This window comes from Daphnia pulex, chromosome 9, assembly GCF_021134715.1.
Source record: "Daphnia pulex isolate KAP4 chromosome 9, ASM2113471v1".
In the NCBI taxonomy this organism is placed as follows: domain Eukaryota; kingdom Metazoa; phylum Arthropoda; class Branchiopoda; order Diplostraca; family Daphniidae; genus Daphnia; species Daphnia pulex.
The window spans coordinates 84,281-104,089 of record NC_060025.1 but is presented as its reverse complement, the minus strand read 5'-3'; the positions used below and the strand labels follow the sequence as shown (position 1 = coordinate 104,089).

The 19,809-nt window shown below is 39.8% G+C and overlaps 4 protein-coding genes across 5 annotated transcripts; 2 read left to right on the top strand and 2 right to left on the bottom strand.

Moving 5' to 3' along the window:
• Nucleotides 1-1,255: 1,255 nt before the first annotated feature.
• On the bottom strand, nt 1,256-3,113 carry LOC124201911 (XK-related protein 6-like). The gene is made up of 5 exons (XM_046598164.1): nt 2,623-3,113; nt 2,339-2,541; nt 2,038-2,274; nt 1,733-1,962; nt 1,256-1,652 (listed from the first exon to the last, which is right to left on the bottom strand). The coding sequence occupies exons 1-5, from the start codon at nt 3,111-3,113 to the stop codon at nt 1,413-1,415; spliced, it is 1,401 nt and encodes a 466-aa protein (XP_046454120.1). The 3' UTR covers nt 1,256-1,412.
• Nucleotides 3,114-3,236: 123 nt separating this feature from the next.
• Nucleotides 3,237-6,710, top strand: LOC124201913. The gene is made up of 4 exons (XM_046598166.1): nt 3,237-3,928; nt 4,075-4,242; nt 5,081-5,272; nt 5,352-6,710. Exon 4 carries the CDS (start codon nt 5,380-5,382, stop codon nt 6,619-6,621), a length of 1,242 nt encoding a protein of 413 aa, XP_046454122.1. The 5' UTR covers nt 3,237-3,928; nt 4,075-4,242; nt 5,081-5,272; nt 5,352-5,379; the 3' UTR covers nt 6,622-6,710.
• A 6,043-nt stretch (nt 6,711-12,753) lies between these two features.
• On the bottom strand, nt 12,754-15,193 carry LOC124201909 (XK-related protein 9-like). Of its 2 annotated transcripts, XM_046598161.1 has the most exons (6): nt 14,605-15,193; nt 13,997-14,513; nt 13,721-13,923; nt 13,435-13,650; nt 13,148-13,377; nt 12,754-13,068 (listed from the first exon to the last, which is right to left on the bottom strand). In XM_046598161.1, the coding sequence occupies exons 2-6, from the start codon at nt 14,416-14,418 to the stop codon at nt 12,811-12,813; spliced, it is 1,329 nt and encodes a 442-aa protein (XP_046454117.1). In that variant the 5' UTR covers nt 14,419-14,513; nt 14,605-15,193; the 3' UTR covers nt 12,754-12,810. The 2 variants fall into 2 exon arrangements, with proteins under 2 accessions (XP_046454117.1, XP_046454118.1); XM_046598162.1 differs by lacking the exon at nt 14,605-15,193 and having other exon boundaries at nt 12,771-13,068; nt 13,997-14,523.
• A 105-nt stretch (nt 15,194-15,298) lies between these two features.
• LOC124201910 lies at nt 15,299-17,579 on the top strand. Its single transcript, XM_046598163.1, has 2 exons — nt 15,299-15,974; nt 16,172-17,579. The coding sequence occupies exon 2, from the start codon at nt 16,198-16,200 to the stop codon at nt 17,461-17,463; it is 1,266 nt and encodes a 421-aa protein (XP_046454119.1). The 5' UTR covers nt 15,299-15,974; nt 16,172-16,197; the 3' UTR covers nt 17,464-17,579.
• Nucleotides 17,580-19,809: the final 2,230 nt, after the last annotated feature.

The window sequence follows — 19,809 nt, the reverse complement described above, 5'->3', positions numbered from 1 at the left end:
ACACAATGTAAAGCAAATTACCAATAGGTTACAGGTTCTCTATATTAGATTAGAAATGAATCATCTAAATTCATTGCCCACAATTTTCTTTTCTACCTAGAACCAACCTCCTATCGACCAACGTCACTTTCAGGATTAATGCGTCATCATGGAAACGTTCTCAGACTCGACGGCATTTGCTGACGACTAGCAAGTTTCTCGATTCAAATGGCCGGCTCTTCGACAGGCCAAAAAGTTGCTGCTTGGCAAAATTATTTTCTGATGGGTTCGTAGTCGCTTCTCATCCTGATTGTGGCTATTCTTTTCTATCTTTTATTTTTTTCTAGCTCTACCAGCATCTGCTTCCTGTCTAAAAAACGGGCTTTACTCTTACGGACGATATGCAGAAAGATGTTTTGCCACTGGATGCCTTTGCAACCCACAGGGAATTTCGACGGCTGATAATATCCTCCATAATGCTTCGTCCCTTGTGGTTAGTTACTGAATGGCCTTTAAGTTGGGGTGAACATTATAATCAACTAACCAGACAACTTCTTTTACGATTTGTGGTCGAATAGGCCATCATTTTCAGTTGCCATCTTCATCTTGGATTGTTCGTCATTAATTACGCGATGAAGTCCACCGACTATGTCGCTTGACAGCAGTTATAAAATACTTCAATTATCATGAAGGTAGGCTATCGCTGATTCAATTTTTTGTTTTCCAATAGTTCCAAATTTACTTGTAAAACTAAAGCCAACGTCTACAGTTTGAAACGAATTCAGTTTTTCATCTTTTGTTCAAATTACTAAAACTAACACAACATTGACAGTAATTAATGTTTTAATTCCGTCGTAATATCCTGGTGACACGTCTTATAGTACATGCAAACTCTTTTTTATTTTAAACTGTTGATTTCATATTTATTGGGGTTATAACATCAATGCAAGCGGCGTACTGGATTTTCGCGTTTATCGGAATGCCGTTGCGGATGCGGTTGGATTGGCGTCAACAACTGTCCTTGGTCGATGGATTTCCCGTGGATGCAACGCTGGACTCAACTCTGACAATTTAAGACTGACGCTGCCAATCACGTCGTCAACCACGGTGTCACATTGACAGCAGGTACGTTCTCTTTAATCGAGATTATATCGCCCCTGACATTAGCGGAGGCAAGTAAATTAGAAACGATCAGGGGGACGAAAAAGTGAATTGCTTTGCTAATCCGTGGAATAGAATTTTTTTTTTATTATTATTTCGTTTAGAATTTGCCAGAAAATTGATGAAGACCGTGTATTAATAGTACTACTTAGACAGAGTATAAGTGATGCATAATTGGAAGGGGAAATTAATCGAACTAACACGGGCGATATTTATTGTTATCTTCTAACAAGGGGTTTAAAACTATTTCTCTTAGTGCGGCCAAAGAACGACTAAATAGGGATAGAACTGACAGGAGTGACAGGGGATAAAGGCTTTCGATGTTTGTCAAGCAACCGAAACAAAATATAACTTAAAATAAACATCAAAATATGTCCGATCCAGGGGAGGAAGAATTTCCAATCACTCCAAGGGAAGTATAAGATGGATGAGATTTTAAGATTGATTCCCTTGTCTTCGTTGAAACTTTGGCTCCACTGTAACATGAGAAACAGATTCTCGCAGACGCAGGCCTAAATGACCGTATCAAAGCGTTAAGTAAATTAGGTCAAAGGTAAAGTTCATATTTTTGAATCAAAAGGTGTTAACTCACAGTCAGATACATCAAAGGTGAGAAACGGGGGTGTTTCTTTTGATCAGACTCCTTTTCGAGTGGGTACAAGTAAGCGAAAACGTGGAGAAATGACAATCTCAGCGAGTCCATGAAATAGTAGTTTTCCCCCCTGTGCCAAATTACAATTAGGATGATGTGAGAAAAGCAGGCCATCCAAATAACCCAACCGTGAACAGTCGCGAACAAACTCAAAACCATGAATCGGGCCACTAATCGGAACAAAACGAATTAAAAAACAGAATTTTAATTATAGAGAAATGAAACAAGCGATCGTGTAGGTTTACCTATCCAAGAGAAATGAGCGAAAAATGAGAGAGCGCTCTCTTTCCAGTTGATGTTTTTGATGCAATTAATGACATTATTTTTCTCTGATTCATTCGTGAAGTCAATTCTGATGACATTTGCTCGGCTCGGTTGGTCCGCATCATCACGTTTTCCATTCATTAAGCAGATTTTGTTATCGTACGAGAGTAATGCCCACGACAAGCTGCCGATAGTGACGATTTTCAATATCGATGAATCTATAATTTTATAGATTAGGAAATTTTTTCAACGGCAACGATTGCAAATATTAGAATTATTTACATCCAATAAGGGATTTTTGTTTGATGGCGATGTACAGGCCGAGCAATAATTGAGGTGCTGATTCCATGAAACTGTCAAATTGGCGCAGTTGTAGTAACTCGGCATCTTCCCAAATCATTGCGAGGAAATACATGTTGTGCGCCTCGTCGTCCGTTTTCTTGGCTTGTTTTGCTTTCCAAGCGTATTTAATGGCATCCCAATACCTGTGAAGAATTTCATCAAATGAACGTCACCATATGCGTTGCAATATTTAGTCAAATTGAATATAGTTCAGGATCATATACCTCGGAATAGGACAGAATAAACCCAAAAACCACTTCATTGTAAAGCTGAAATTAGATTCCTCTTCTGGCAAATGATCTCTGGGGTCAAATATGTCTTCATTTTTTTTCTTCGGCCAACCGGGATTGTAAAACCAAAAACTTCTTAGAGTCGCACTACCTGCAGAGATTAACCAAAATGCCAAGGTGCACCGGAAATACCAACTGTCTCCTTTGGTGTGAAAGTGATAAAGCGAACAAATGTTGGTCAAAATGTGGAAGATGTAGAGAAGTAATGACAAACAGTTAAACCCAATTAACCAATTTAACGTTCCGTCTTCAAAATTTTCTTTGCATTTTTTCGCAAAATCTTTTGCGGACTGCAGAATTTCCGTTTCTTCTTTTTGCGAAATGTCGACGGGACGCGTATCGCGAGATGCAGGTTGCGCTGACCCCTGCGAATTTTGTTGCTCGGCCGTTGAATTTGTAGTTTTCCTTTTTTTCACAAGCCCCATTTTCGGTTATTAACACTAGCACTCTTTGGTCTAAGGTGTGACTAATATCAAAGCGATACCATATGAAATGGCAATTATAGTTGCGCTAGGAGTTCTTAGGGGGTATGTGTGCGGGAGCGCGGAGCAATCCAAACTGACGACGAACGCGTTTTTCCTAAGTCGATTTCACAATTTTAGAAGCTATATAGCCTGTAGCGCTCGTCCAGCAAGAGCGTCACACACTCCGTTCGTGCAGCTGATGACACCACCCAACATCTATCGGCTAGAAAATGAATTAAGTGAATATGTTAATATTTCATTATATAATATTACTTTTAAAAATATCTCAACCAAATCAAGTACATCAACACTTGCACTGAACTTGCATTTTTTCGAATTGTCGTCAATCAGCAGGGGCCATCACCAGACGGAATTATTCTCATAGTTGTGTCACTTTCTTTGGCAGTTCTTCAGGTATCCCTTTGCCTTTGGACAAATTCTCCACCGATTTGGGTGCAGTTGCCCAAAGTTAAAAATCCAAGATGGCTGCTCTTTCTTTCAAACCCTCCCTCCTTTTTTACCCATTATTTCTTTATTTGCTCAACTCATTTTGGAGCCCATTCGTTCAGTTTCAGTTTGATGGTGGTGTGGGCACAGTGTGTGGATGTGGCTTGTGTTTCTGTGTCCGAGTGTTACTGCATTGATGCTGTTGATACAATTATTTTCTATTTAAAAAAAATAACATTGAGACGACAGTTCAGAGTAACCTTGCATGCAACCGCATTCAACGGAAAAATTCTGCAAGTTGTAGCCAAGCGATTAATGCTCTCTGACCAGTAAGCTATCGTATGACTATTTTTGTTCTAATCTAAATCAACTTTGTCACATCCGCATGCACATCCAGTATCAACAAAATAAGCAGCACTGTTAGCGATGCGTCATGTGATTTTAATCGTGAAATCTCTTTATTCATTTGCCACAGGGAAAAATATTAAACACGCCGAGTAATAGGACTCTGGTGTAACGACAAATGTTGGCTCATTATTGGCGCGGACCCGACATTTTGTACTGCACAGCGCGTCCACCATTCGCCCAACCAACCGAATAGAAAATCTTGTTCAGACTCTGCATCAGCTGCAACACTCGTCTGGTATAGCATAATTCAAAATATATTTCTAACTATGCAATTTTAAGTATATCATAGTTTAAGTAAACATATAGTTAGATTCAAAGCTTGTTGTTCTTTTGATTTATCAGTAAGGGTGTAAAAGTATTTTAAGTAATGCTAACATAGGGTTGAAAGTATGTTTTTGTTAGTTTGTTTTCAGATTTCGACTTGGTAAAATTCTTTAAAAGTTTATGGTTTTGTTTTTCAAAAGTGTAGACTCATTTCAGATAGTGGCGCACCCGGCTGTTAGCGCACTAAGTGTTGCCGATGGGCGCCGTGCAGACGAGACGCCATTAAATCCCGATTTTTTTTATTACCCTCCAACAGTATCCCAATCTCAACATTGTGGCCGACTCCAAATTTAGTTTCGCTCGATCGTCGTATCGTTCAGGCCATCGCAGTGTCAACAAGTCGTAAAACTGTCACGACATTGTTTTCTACTTTCCAGGCAATCGAAACAGGCAAAAATTTTTAGATAAGTGGTCGGAAATGTTCACTGTTTATCGCAGTCGACATTTTCTCAGAAAGACTTGACTATTACCCAGTTGATTTTAACTCGTTGGCTTTTCGTAAAATTGAATATTTGTTGGATTTACTAGTTGAGATTCATCGCCTTGCAAGAGACCATCTGCCAATCATTAATTTGCCATGAACGATTTGCAGTGCCATTTGGGAGAGCCTGGCATGAAGAAATATCACGACCATATTTTCTGCAAAGCAATAAAGAAGCGTGAACAAAACCATTACCGATATGGTCTAAAGTCTAGGGCAATACTTGCAGTCTACAACTATTGCCTAATTTACTGGGAAACTTTTTCAGAATCGTCCGTGCAGAGGAAAGTGGCCGGGGAGATTCTTTATATCTGGAAGCTGAGCAAGGTTTTTGGCTGTTGCTGGGTAAAGGAAACTAGTTGGCGTTGCCAGTTACTCAGCAGTCCGCACTCCGCAGCAGTCACTCTTGGCTTGGGGAAGCGTTGGAATTAACCGGAAGCAGAAGCATCTAGATTTGCGGGTATTTGTAGACTCAAATAACATAATTCTTTCAATGTTTTCAAATGACAATCATTTGCTGATTCTGTTTCATTTAACAGTTGACTGCATCATCATCCGGTTTTCAAAATGGCGAAAATTGTGATCTGGATGCCCCATGATGAGAAACACCCTGGGCATGTGGCCATCGCTACCAACGAGTACTACGTCAGTTTTTGGCCGGCTAAATGTTTTGAACCGCCGGAACAGAAAACAGAGATCAGAAAAATTTCAAAAGGATTCGATTTCGTGATGGAAGTGCACAAGGGATGTCTCGTCTTCCATCAAGACCTCGACAAAGAAGATGAAGGCGATTGTGACCCCGACTACGTGCATGAAATCGACGCAGCCAAAGTCTCCAACGAGGATCTGAATGTCGAGATTGAGGCATTTCTCCGTTACAACGAAATCGATCCAGAAGATGTGACACTGGCGAAAGGTGAGGAGAAGTATCGAGAATACAAGGAACTGGTGGTATCTCTGCCGCCGAAAGAAGCCGAACAAATAGAAGATTCGAAACTACCACGCAAATCGCTTTCTAAAACCAAGTACTCGATTTCGGCCGAGTTGGTGAGCAGCAGCAAAGACAACTCTGCGCCGTTCTACAACAGTAACCAAAGTTGTGTGTCTCTTGCCTTCAACCTCATCCAATTGGCTTGGCTGAAACAACATCCCAATCCCATTCCAATCGTCAATCACGAAGGAATTGCAAGCGAATCAAATTTGTCGCAGTCCTCCATTTGTTCTGCCATGGCCACGGTTGTATTCAATACTAAAACACCAACTCAATTTGCTTATAAAGTGCCGTGGTTTGAAAGAGAAGTTGTCCAAAGGTATATGATTGCTCAAGAAAACGATAATCGGCCAATGCTGTCCGTTCAATTTCTAACAGATTTCTTGAGCGAAGTAGTGAGCAGCACGAAGCTTATGTTTGCAAAAATTGTCGCACTTATTGTTCTGGGTGTTTTCTTCCCAATACTTCGTTATCCTCTAGTTTTTGCATATTTTATTTTGATGGTGCGTGAAGGTCATTCGATTTGGGATCTATTCATTTTGCCTGTATTAGCAATAGCATTTGACTACGTTTCTTCATGGGGTGTTGTCTGGTCAATTGTTATCTATAATGCTTATGTATTTGTTTACTCGACGATTATGATCTGCAAAGAAATTTCAGAACCAAGCGAACTAATTCGTTACGCCTTAGAAATTACTGTAGCTGCTGGAAGATTCATCAGATATACCGAAGAAGTTGGTCGGCCCATCAATGGTGTTGCTGATTTCTTCCAGTTGTTTAAAGACTTTAGGGCCTTACAGGAGCAGCCCATTCATTGACGCATATCGTCCTCTGTAGTCGGCTACACGTGTTACAACTGATATCTGACGGATTTCTCAAATATAGAAATGTCAGATTTTTTGTTGAATTTACTTGTTGAATAATTCTGATTTCAAATTCCAGATATTTAGGTCGATTACAAAATAGGCTATATTTCAAGTTATCCAAACTGAACAAGGTTGAAAGTTTTTTCTCGACTTGGTAAAATTCTTTAAAAGTTTATGGTTAAGTGTAGACTCATTTCAAATATGTATGGGCGCACCCAGCTCTTATCCTTAAGTGTTGCCCGATGGACGACGAGACGCCATCATTCAATCCCGTTTTTTATTACTCGTCTCCAGCATCCCCAATGTCCAACATGTCGCTGATTTGATCTCTAATGGAAATTCAGTTTCGCTCGATCGTCGTATCGTTCAGGCCATCGCAGTGTCAAGAAGTCGTGAAAATATGTCGACATTGTTTTCTACTTGCTAGGCAATCGAAACCCCAAGCTTTGGCCATAAATGGTCAATGTTTACTTTATGGCAGCCATAACGTCGGCATATTCTCAGAAAGCCTTGACTATAACCCATTTAATCTTAACACGTTGGCTTTTCGTGCAATTAAATATTTGCTGGTGGATTTAGTTGTGACATTTTTATTGCCATGCATCAAATTGCCATGCCATTTGGGAGAGGCTTGCGCATGTAGAATTTACGACCAGTATATTTTCAGCCAAGCAAAGGATAAGCCTGCATCGTGTGGGTTGGCATTTCGATAGTCACCCTACCCTAGGGGAAGTCGTAAACATATTATTTATTGCGAAACTCTTTCTAGAATCGTCCGCGTGCTGACTAAAAGTGGGCGGAGTTCATCCATGGAAGCTGAGGAAGGTTCCTGATGCTTGCTGTTAGAGTGTTAGGTAAAATTATAAATTAGTCGTTGTGTTGTCGTTTTCAGTCGCGCTTGCACGGCTTGGGATCTGTCAGCAGAATTAACTGGAATAAGCAGAAGTCTATTTGTGGGTATTTGTACACACATTTGAAGGTAAATCAACCATACACACCCCCCCCCCCCTCAAAACAGCATATAATGTTGCTTGGCTTGTTACCAGTTAAGCCATTCGCTTACAGTCCAGCTGAGATTTTTCACATTTTTCAATTGTATTTTTAACTGAATGGAGGTGACACCAATATTTTCTTTTTGCTAGATTTACATACAGTTGAATCGGTGCTTGACTGACGAGTGTTAATAAATTACAGAAATCCTTATTTGTTTAAGTTTAAACAACAATTTCTTTACTCTTCCTGTTTTATTTTCAAAAGTTGACAGCATCATCAGATTTTTAAAAAATGCCGAAAATTGTGATCTGGATGCCCCATGATGAGGACCAGCCTGGGCATGTAGCCATCGCTACCAACGAGTACTACGTCAGTTTATGGCCGGCTCGTTGTTTACAAAAGGGTAGAAATCATATCCGGACAATTTCAGATGCAGCTGATTTCGTGCTGGAAGGGCGTAAAGGATGCCTCGTCTTCCATCAAGACCTCGACAAAGAAAACGAAGACTGTGACCCCGACTACGAACATGAAATCGACGAAGCCAAAGTCTCCAACGAGGATCTGAATGTCGAGATTGAGGCATTTCTCCGTTACAACGGAATCAACCCGGAAGATGTGACACTGGCAAGAGGTGAGGAGAAGTTTAAAGAATACAAGCAACTGTCAGCATCACTGACGCCGGAAGAAGCCGAACGAATAGTAGAAGATCGAAAACCGGTCAAATCGCTTTCTAAAACCAAGTACTCGATTTCGGCCGAGTTAGTGAGCAGCAGCAAAGACGACGATTCTGCGCCGTTCTACAATAGTCAACAAAGTTGTGTGTCTTTGGCTTTCAACCTCATCCAAATGGCCTGGCTGAAACTTCATCCGGATCAACCCATTCCAATCGTCCATTACGATGAAATCACCAAAGCATCAGATGAACTTACCATTTCCTCCATGGCACCTGCGGTAACAAATATTTTAATGGGTGAGGTAGAACCAAAGAAATTTGCTTATAAAGTGCCGTGGTTCGAAAAAGAAGTTGTCCAAAGTTATTTAATTACAGATTGGGTCAATGATCAGCCAAAAATATCCACTCAACTCAAAATAGATCAAGTATTGCGCCAAGTAGGCCTTACCTTTGTCATGTTTTTGCTCGGTTACTTTTTCCCAGAGACGGCTTACCCAAACCTGTTCATTTATTTTAATTTTGTTATTGGAATTGAAGTGATTCCATCGACTACGGGTTTGTTCATTCACCCTTTATTTATAATATTAATGGCTCACCATTGGTGTGGTCTTGTCCTCTCAGTTGTAATCGTTCATGTGGGTTTCTTCCTCTCGTATGCTATTATAATATTCTGGGATAAAAAATATATTTTTTTTGTTGAATTTCTATCTGTCATTAGAATATGCGTCGAAGCACTTTACAAGTATTGCAGAGAGGTAATTGGTCACGATCCCACCAATGTAGTTGATTTCTTCAGGGTGTTGGTTGCCTTTTTTAGGAGAATTCACCAAGTCAGAAATGCTGTGTATCGTCTGTTCATGAAATTTATTAATAACATGTAATAAATATTGAATAGGGTATATCGTACCCGTCGTTTCGTTTGTCAATTTAATTCCTTCCGAAACTATTAATAATTTTGAATAGAGCCTTGAAGAATGGGGTCCTCCGAAAAATTGTGTAATAATCAATTACGTCTTTGATGCTGACGTGGATTTATTTTTAAATGCTTACACTGATGGACGAAGACGAAAAGATATAAGATTCGGGATCAAGGCCTTGAAAGCGATATAATATGGTGATGGGTAAGTGGACGGACGGACGGCATTTTCCGATCACGTGAAGGGCGTCATCCACTGGGCAATCGTCGGAGATTGGGGCAACGAGTGTACAGACCCACAACCCGTTGCCGGACTGACTGGATGCTACCGCGTATTGGTTTGCAGAGGTAATTAGGTAATCCAATTATCCAAAAATTGTCTCGTTCTCTTGTCAGATTGTGTTTAAATGGTTTTAATTAATTTTATTTACAGACTTGTGGAGTTGACATTTTGGAGAGTCCCTCTCACTCGCTGCTCTAGGCGTTTTGCCTATGGATAATATCTGATTGTCATATACGGAGTAGTTGATTGAACATCCTACTCAAGATGCTAATTTTATAACATTTTTTTTCCTCTTCCTAATTACACTACTTATTTACTTTTATTAATTACGATTGACCAACACATCAAATACCAAATGTCCGTCTGCATGCAGCGACGACTCCAACCAGAAAAACTCGACAGATGACGGGATGAACAAGTCCGGCAGTTGGCAGTTCATAAACTGTGCAGGTATTAGTGAATTCCGCAATATTGTCAGTTCTTGTCAATGCGAGATGTCGTTTAATAGAACGTGGTTCACATTTTGCTGGGCTGAAATTCAAACACCGATTCCGTTTTAAACGTATCGTTTTATTATAACACATCACAATCCCAAAGTTCAGATTCCAGATCCTCAATTGCTGCCATTGCCAATCCTGCCACTGCATGCGCTGTCACGAAATCCTTTGATTAGGATTATATTTCCTTTCATGCTAGGTAGTCGTGTGCCCAGTTGTGCCCTACTTGTTTGCGTGAAATGGATGGTTTTCGCATGAAAATTATAGGCCTGGACTTTGTTTAACTATTTAAAAAATTTTTCTACAGTAACACCCCGTCGAATTTTTAATATTATTGCATCTTTAGTGTATTTTAGGGAGAGGGGTGACAACGTCAACTTTTATTCAACAACGTCAACTTTTATTCAAATTAAAAAATGCTGACAAAAACCAAAAGTCTTTCTTTCCAACTTTTGTGCATGCATAATTTGTTTTCTAATGAAGAGGAAGGGTTAGATAAAATCCATGATGGCCGCTTGGCGCTTTCCCGCTTATTCTGTTCCTTTCATCCTTTTATTAGTGCCGGTGGATTTTCTCAGCGACAGGTGGCGTTGTCATACCAACAGTCAATTGTTGGCAGCTGGACCTGCCACTTCGACCTGGGACGTTCCATCTGCAGGATCAGATCAGTGCAAGAATAGTAAATTATTGATCTAGGTAGAGATAGAGAATGATCTGTGAGAATACTTGGTTTAAATTATGCCCTTTTTAATCACTTTCAGCTCATTAGGGACCTACACCTGGGTCCACTAGACAAAGCCTCTGGTGTAACAACAGGAAGGAGAGCCACGTTTGCACATTTTTTGAAAGGTAACACGTCTGTAAGTGTAATATTATATCTTGCGTTGGTTTCACTTTGAATTTTACTTGGCGTGGTAGCTTTAAGATTGTGATAATGCCAAGGTCGAAATAGTTCAAACTGAAACTTAATAGAATCCAGCACTTTCGAATGTTTTTAAGTGTTTTATTGTGACATTGGAAGACTTAGCGTTCTGCCTTGCTCCTCCTAGGTCCTAGTCTATAAATGAACACAATAATTTGGTGTTAACCTGTGGGTTTTTTATTTAGGTTTAGAATATCTCCCTGTTTTATTCTCGTGATGTCAACAGCAGCAAATCTACTGAGTAACTCGGCTCTGTATATTACCTTCCGGCGTGCAGCAATTGTTTCAATCAGTAAGTTAAAATGTCATCTGTAATCGACGTAATTGATCGTGAAACCTGATTTTTTTCTACATAGGACCAACCTCCCAACGACCAAATAGGATCTAAAATGGGCCCTTACTCATTCGGATGGTGTGTAGAAAGATATTTTGCCACTGAATGCCTCTACAACCCACTTGAGGGTTTCGACAGACTCAAACTAGGAAATAACGTTCTCGTGAAAATGGCAGACCAACTAGTTCATAATGTTTCGTCTCCTGTAAGTTTTTACTGATGACCTTTTTATAGATGAGGTGGCAATATTTAAACTATCCAGATAATTTCTTAAACCATTCATGAACAGATTTTTCATCATTTTCAGGTGAGCTCTCTTCTTGGATTAAAAAAGTCGAGAAGGACGCCATGAAAGTCACCGACTGCCGATTCACAGCAGTTGCATCTTGCTGCATTTATTACCGTGAAGGTATTGTTGATTCAACTAAGCTTTCTAATATTTCCTATGTATCATTTATTACGGCCAGCGTCTACAGTCTGTACTCCCCAGGAAAGAATTCAGTCTGTTTTCATCGTTTACTGCAACCAGTAATACTTAACACAACATCGAGTGTAATTTACGATTGAATTCCGTGGCCTCTCGGCGATACGTTTGAGTACAAGAAACTCTCAATGTAGCCTAATTTAAAACCTTTTGATTTCATATTTATTTAGATTATGATAATAAGCAGTGTGCTGGATTTTTGCGTGCGATAGGATCGGCTTTAACTTCTCTTGATCGGAGGATTTCCCGTGGATCCAACCCTGGACTCTACACAGCGCAGCCTATATGCCCCCAGTGACAGGGGGCATATAGCTCAGTGATAGAGCATCCAACCGGATTGAACCCTTTTCAATCCCGGGTGCCCCCTGACCGTCTTACCAATCCAGATGCACCATGACAGTCGAGCAGGATCGTACAGTATCGTGAATGTGGGACCGTTGCCATCTATCCGTCAAACTCTTCATTCGGTGAGTCTTGCCAATTATCTATTTTCTTGTGTGGCCCAGCGGGAAAGTGGGTTGAACTGGCGTGTGAAATTGGTGTTAGATTCTGCCAGGTTGTAGCATCGTTTATTTTGCAAGTCACGCAGATAGAGCAAGGGAAAGGTTTTCCATTCAATTCACCAACAATTGGGCCTCTCAATTTCCACGATCTTTTGGAGTTGATGATGCTTGACAGATGATCGTTAATAGAGAAAGTATAGTCTATGTTAAATGCTTTGTTGGCAGATTCCATTGTTAGAAATTCAGGGTTACTTTTATAACTAGTTAATTCATTTTTAAATGCGTTGATTTCTAATAGAATTTTGAATCGAAACCGAATCAAGTATTTAGTTTATTATCTGCAAGCTGGCACTGAAGCCTTGTATAGCTTCCGAATCGAGCGTGAGACCCATTTAGCCGAGAGACCGTGACTTTTCATTTTTGTACGGCCTCTATACGTAGAGCTCATATAGGACGGAAGGCTAGTTTAGAAATGAGAATGAGATAGACATTTGTTTATATTTTGCCAGAATAGCGATAAAGACCGTTTAAAAAGGTTACTCTTGGATTTGGATGGAAGGGACAGAACTGACACGAGTGACACGGACAAAAGTTTTTTGATGTTTGTTAAGCAACCGAAACGAAATGAAACTTGAAATAAACATCAAAATTTGGGCGATCCAGGGGAAGGAGAATTTCCAATCATTCCAAGGATAGAATTGAATGGATGAGATTCCAAGATTGATCCCCTCGTCGGATTTGATGAAACTTCGGCTCCAAAGTAACATGAGAAACAGATTCTCGCAGATGCAGACCTAAATGAACATATCAAAGCGTTAAGTTAATCAAGTCAAAGGCAGCATAACGTTTGTAATTCAAGAGTTGTTAACTCACAGTCTGATAGACGACAGGTGAGAAACGGGGGTGTTTCTTTTGATCAGACACCTTTTCTGCGGGGTACAAGTAGGCAAAAACGTGGAGAAATGACAATCTCAGCGAGTCCATGAAACCGTAATTTTCATTCCGGTGCCAAAAGAAAATTGGCATTAGGTGGGCTAGGCAGGCCGGCCAAACAATCCAACCGAAAACAGACGTAAACAAACTCAAGGCGATGAATCTGGCAACTATTAATTAACAAATTAACAAAATGAAACAACTTTTGTTTTTTTGCTTTGATTTACTTATCCCAAAGAAATGAGCAGAGAACAGAATGGCTCTCTTTTTCCAATTGAATGTTTTGTAGCAGTCAATGGCGTCATCATTTAAGAAGCTCATTCGGCCCTGTCGGTTTCCCTCGTCGGGTTTGATTCCCTTGACTAAACAACATTTTTTGTCATAAGAAACTATTGCCCATGACAAGCTGATGATGGGGAACAAGAAACCAATCGCCGTGTAGACTAATAAAAAAAAATAATTTAATCTATTGGCAGGCAGAAACATTTTTAAACGTTCCATTAGAACAATTACCTCCCAAGTCAGATTCGCCTTTTACCAGCATGTAAAGATTAAGCAATAGCTGAGGGGCAGATTCCATGAAGCAATCAAACTGGCTCAGTTGTACTAACTCTGCGTCTTCCCAAATCATGGCGACGAAATACATGTACTGCTTTTCGTCATTTTTTAGTTTGGCTTGTTTCGCCTTGTCGGCATATCTAATTATATCCCAATACCTGTGAAGGTTTGCCACAAATGACCGTTACATGTTGTCGTTTAGTAATAAAATTGATTAGCTTAGGAACATACCTCGGAATGAGACAAAGGCCCACGGGACCCAAGACCCACTTTACCCAGTTAGAAAATCTATATTCTTCCTTCGGCAAGGAATGTCTGTGGTCAAATAGCGTATCCGTGTTTTTAAATCCATTGTTGTAAAATGAGAAACTTTTAAATGTTATGACGACAATTGGCGTAATCAAAAACACCAATGTGCACCTGAAATACCAATAATATTTTGTGTTCCAAAAGCAATTAAGTAAATAAATGTCCCAACAAATGTCTCCGACGTAGCAAAAACATGAAAAACAAGTGAAGAAAATCAACCAATTGACACTTGAAATCTCAATATTTTCTTTGCATTTTTGCGCGAACTCAACAACTTGTGATGGAGGTTGAGAATTTACAGGTTCCTGTGTTGAAGGATCCTTTTTTCTTTTAATTGCCCCCATCTTAATAGTTACGAGAAGACAAATTATATCCACCCAAGCGATGATTGGTGATTTTTTATCCAAGCCAATCAGAGCAGAGACTAACTCAAGTATTCCTGTCAAGGTACAAAATGTTTAGTTTTGATTTCTTTTTCAAATTTACAAATGAGTATTATACAGTACGGTAGTAGTGGCTAATTTACTTACACAGGATTTGATTGATTCTCAGGATTAACTTTTATTGGATTCCACTATTGGACGAGATCGTTCGTTGTCCGCACGTGGTCGCGGTTCAGACGGAATTGAAGACAGTGATGACCACTGGTTGTCGATTGCCTTACCGGGAGTAGCCAGCCAGATACTAAACAGTAGATATATATATAGGATTATATACTGGAACGAATGTGACGTAGCCCGTAGCCTCTTGTTGCGTTTATACTGTTAGCTGAGCAAGTTTAAAATTTATGTTTTTTGGTTATTCTTGTTTTTTCTTCGTTCTAGACTTGTTAGGTAAACCGTGTCCACCCCCTATACCCCTTTGACTGCCGTGACTTGATCCAGATTCCAGCAATTTCTTTTCAGTTTAGCGTTGCGCATTCCCCCAACTAGAAGCATCACCACACAACCGACTGTTGCTAAAACATACAAGTCAGTTAACTTTTTGAAAAGTTGAAATTCTCCAATCAAACTATTGGAACGACTATACAGTGGAACGGAATTTGTTGTTGTTCAGACTCGGCAACTGCAATACTCTCCGGTAATATGGCCTTATCCAAACAACTCATTTTTAATGTTGGCGCACCCAGCTCTTAGACTAAAGTGTTGCCCGATGGGCGCCGTGCAGACGAGACGCCATTCAATCCCGTTTTTTATTACTGTCTGTCTCAATCCCAACATGTTGCTGACTCGATGCCCAGGTTTAGTTTCGCTCGATCGTCGTATCGTGTAGGCCATCGCAGTGTCAACAAGTCGTAAAACTGTCACGACATTGTTTCCTATATACTTTCCAGGCAATCGAAACAGGCAAAAGTTTTGAGATAAGTGGTCGAAAACGTTCACTTTTTATGGCAGTCGACATTTTCTCGGAAACACTTGACTAAATTACCCAGTTGATTTTAACGCAAGAGACCATCTGCCAAGCATTGATTTGCCATGAAAGATTTGCCGTGCCATTTGGGAGAGGATGACATGAAGAAATATCACGTCCATATTTTCAGCCAAGCAAAAAAGCGTGCAGCATGTGTCATGATATTACGATGAGTAGTTTAGGGCACTATAGTTGTAGTCGCTTTAATTGTTTGCAAAACTCTTTCTAGAATCGTTCGTGACGCAAGTGGGCGGAGCAAGTTTTTCTATGGAAGCTGTGAGGAAGGAACTTGGCTGTTAAGGAAACTATAGTCGTTGGCGTTGCTCGTTGCTGTCAGCAGTTACTTAGCAGTCTCGCTTGAGCTGGGAATTAACCAGAAGCAGAAGCCTATTTGCGGGTATTGGTACCCAATTAAAGTATTATCCCTCTACCCCATATGAAAAGGATCAACTTCAGTCAAATTCGGCATTAAATTTTGCTTACTTGTTAGGTAAGTCGTTCCTACAGTCCAACTGAGATTTTTCACATTTTTCAATCGCATCTTTAACTGAATGGAGTGAAACTCTTATCCAAAGTTAAATATATAGTCGAATCGGTGCTTGACTTTTAACAAATATTTAATACACATTTTTTGGAATGTTTTTTTTTAATTGAGAACGATTTACTGATCCTGTTTTATTTTCAAAGGTTGACCGCATCACCAGGATTTCAAAATGCCGAAAATTGTGATCTGGATGCCCCGTAAAGAGAACGAGGCAGGGCATGTGGGCATCGCTACCAACGAGTACTACGTCAGTTTTTGGCCGGCTAATTGTTTAGAAAAGGATGGAAAGCTAACCAGCAAGACAATTTTTGATGGAATCGAATTCGCGATAGAAGTGCACAAGGGATGCCTCGTCTTCCATCAAGACCTTGACAAGGAATACGAAGGCGACGTAGACAACAAACCCCGTGACCCCGACTGCGAACATGAAATCGACGCAGCCAAAGTCTCCAACGAGGATCTGAATGCCGAGATTGAGGAATTTCTCCGTTACAACGAAATCGATCCAGAAGACGTGACACTGGCAAAAGGTGAGGAGAAGTATCAGAAATATAAGCAACTGTCAGCATTGCTGACGCCGGAAGAAGCCGAACGAATAGAAGATTTACCGGTTAAATCGCTTGCAAAAACCAAGTACTCGATCGTGACCGAGTTAGTGAGCAGCAAAGATGACGATTCTGCTTCGTTCTACAACAGTCACCAAAGTTGTGTGTCTTTTGCTTTCAACCTCATCCAAATGGCCTGGCTGAAACTTCATCCGGATCAACCCATTCCAATCGTCAATTACGAAGAAGCCAAAAATGCAAAAGAAATTCCCATGTCATATTTTGCAACTGTGTGTGCAAACTCACTTCTCACCGGTAAAATCCCAAAGAAATTTGCTTATAAAGTGCCGTGGTTCGAAAAAGAAGTTGTCCAAAGGTATTTGATTATTACTGATGAGCTCATTAATCAGCCAATAATATCCGGTCAACTCGAAATAGAAAAAGAAATACGCGGAATGAAGTCTTATTTTGTTTTATATTTCGTTCTGTTGTTGATCGGTTACTTTTTCCCAGAAACGCGTTACCCAAACGTGTTCATTTATTGGAATTTTGTTGGTGAAGATGAAGTGATCGATGACCCATCGATTCTGCATTATTTCATTGTCCCTTTATTATTAATATTATTGGCCCACCACAGTTCGTGTGGTGTTTTCCTTTCAGTTGTAATCTATTATGTGGGTCTCATCTCATACGACATTATGAAATGTTATCTATCAGGTGAATTCAGGGGTAAACTAAATCGTTTTTTAGTTGAATTTACATCTGTCACAAGAACACATTGCGAAAAATTCGATGAGCATCTCAGAGTAGTTTTGGGGCGTAAACCCAAAAGTCTTTTTGAACTATTAAGGCTAATTATCGATTTTCTCAGAAGAGCCCATACTAAGTAACGCAAATATATCCTATGTATTGCAATGCTGTATTTAAACATAAACGGTGAATTGGGTACCGTACCCGCCGTTTCGTTTGTCAAATTTATTCGTTTTGAAACTAATGGCCTTTAATTTAAAAAAAAAACGATCACAATGACCAAACAAACCAATTATGTGACCGTATGTGACGACATGTGTCCCGCGAATTGTGTCACGTTTTTCAGGCGCTGACGAGTAGACGGCGGAGTTTGGGGCGACGAGTGCACAGGCCCGTAAGTAATGAATTAATTATTAGAATAGAACATACTTCACGTTTCGCTGGACTGCAGTTGAATGTTCGTTTTACAAACGGGAATCAGAGTTGCCTATCGTTTTGTTTTTTAACCTATGATAATCCCCAAAGATTTCAAGTCCTGACTTGCTGCCGGTCCTGCCACTGTCACGAAATTCTTTGATTATAATTCGCATCACAACTATTTCTTCTTTCATGAGCTCTGCATGTTTGCGTGAAATTAATTGTTTTCACACGAGAACTATACACATGTTATTGTTTAGCTCTAAATTATGTTTAATAGTCAATTTTTCTAAATCATTTGCATCTTTATTGTATTTCAGGGAGAGGGGCAGCAAAACCTCAATATTTATTCAAATTTTAAAAAAGATCTATGCTGACAAAACCAAAAGTCTTTCTAATATTCAAATTTTTGTGAATGCATAATTTGTTTTTCTAATGAAGAGGTAGGGTTAGATAAAATCCATGATGGCCGCTTTCCCGCTTGTTCCTTTCATCCTCTATGGTGCCGGTGGCTATTTAGCAGGGGGTGTTGTAAAACAGTTCAGGCTTAGAAATTTGATCAGTTGGATTTGCTACCTCGACCCAGAACGTTCCATTAATAGACTTCCACTCTTCCAGACTCACTCGAAAAAATTAATCGATCTAGGCTGGCGGAGATATAGAGTTGTGAGAATACTTGGTTTAAATTAGATTGTTCGTGCTCTTCTAATAACTCTATGAGATCTCTGCGACTTTCACCCAGCACCGCACGGTCCACTAGACGTTCCCTCGAATGACAACATGGAGAGCTACGTTGGCACATTTTTGGAAGGTAATTTCACGTTTGTCAGTGTAATAGTATTTTGGGTCGTGTTTCCACTTTGAATTTTACATGTCGTGGTAGCTAAAGATTGTGATAATGTCAAGGTGGAAACAGTGAAGACTGAAACTAAAAAAATTCCAGCACGTTTTAAATGTTTTTAAGTGATCTCTTGTGGAAGCTGCAAGACTTGTCAAATCTGTTTCCATTCACCTTTTTTTTTGCCTTGCTCCTCTTAATAGTCTAAAAATGAACGCGATATTTATTTGGTGTTGACAATCATGCGAGTCATTTGGTTGTTTCTCCCCTTTTATTCTCATGTGATTGCCAACAACAACAGTCCACATCTAATGTGTAATCGAGCTCTATTTTACCTTCTGGTGTGTTGCAATAACTTCAATCAGTAGGTTACAATTTTATCTGCCATAGACGTACTGTAAATGATCAGAACATCTAATTATTTTCTACGTAGGACAAACCTCCTATCGACCGACGCTATTTTCAGGATCAATGCGTCAGTCACTTTGGACTCGAAATATCAACCTGGATTTATTAAGGAAACAACGTTCTCAGACTCGATGGTCTACAACTGACGACCAGGTAAGTTTCTTAATTCAAATGACCGGCTCCTCGCCTTGCTAAAAAGTAATCCGTCTCATTATCCGTTTGTCGTATTATATCCTGTATGGATAAGAGAGTTCCTCACTTCTAATCCTGATTATTGTTAATGTTTCCTAAACTTATTTTTTCTCCAGCACCACCAGCATCTGCTTCCTTATAGGATCTAAAATGGCCTTTACTCCCTTGGACGATGCAGACAGATATTTTGCCAGTGAATGCCTTTGCAAACCACTGGAAAGTTTCGACAGACTCGAACTAGGAAACGTTCTCGTGAAAATGGCAGACCAACTAACTCATAATAATACCCTCCTGTTTCGTCTCCCGTAAGTTGTTACTGAATAACCTTTTATAGATGTGGTGACGACGTTTAGAATTTCACTCTCCATAGCATTTATACTATTCATGGCCGGATGTTTCATCATTTTCAGGTGAGCCATTTTCTTGGATTTAAAAAGTCGACGCAATGAAGACCACCGGCTGTTCCGCTTCTCCACAGCATCTTGCTGCACTTATAACCGTGAAGGTATCGCTGATTAAAATTTTAATTTCTAATTTCTCCCAAGTGTCATTTTTTACGCACAGTGTCTACAGTTTACTCCCCAGGAATGAAACGAATTAAATTTTACTGATCTTTTACTGATAATCAGTC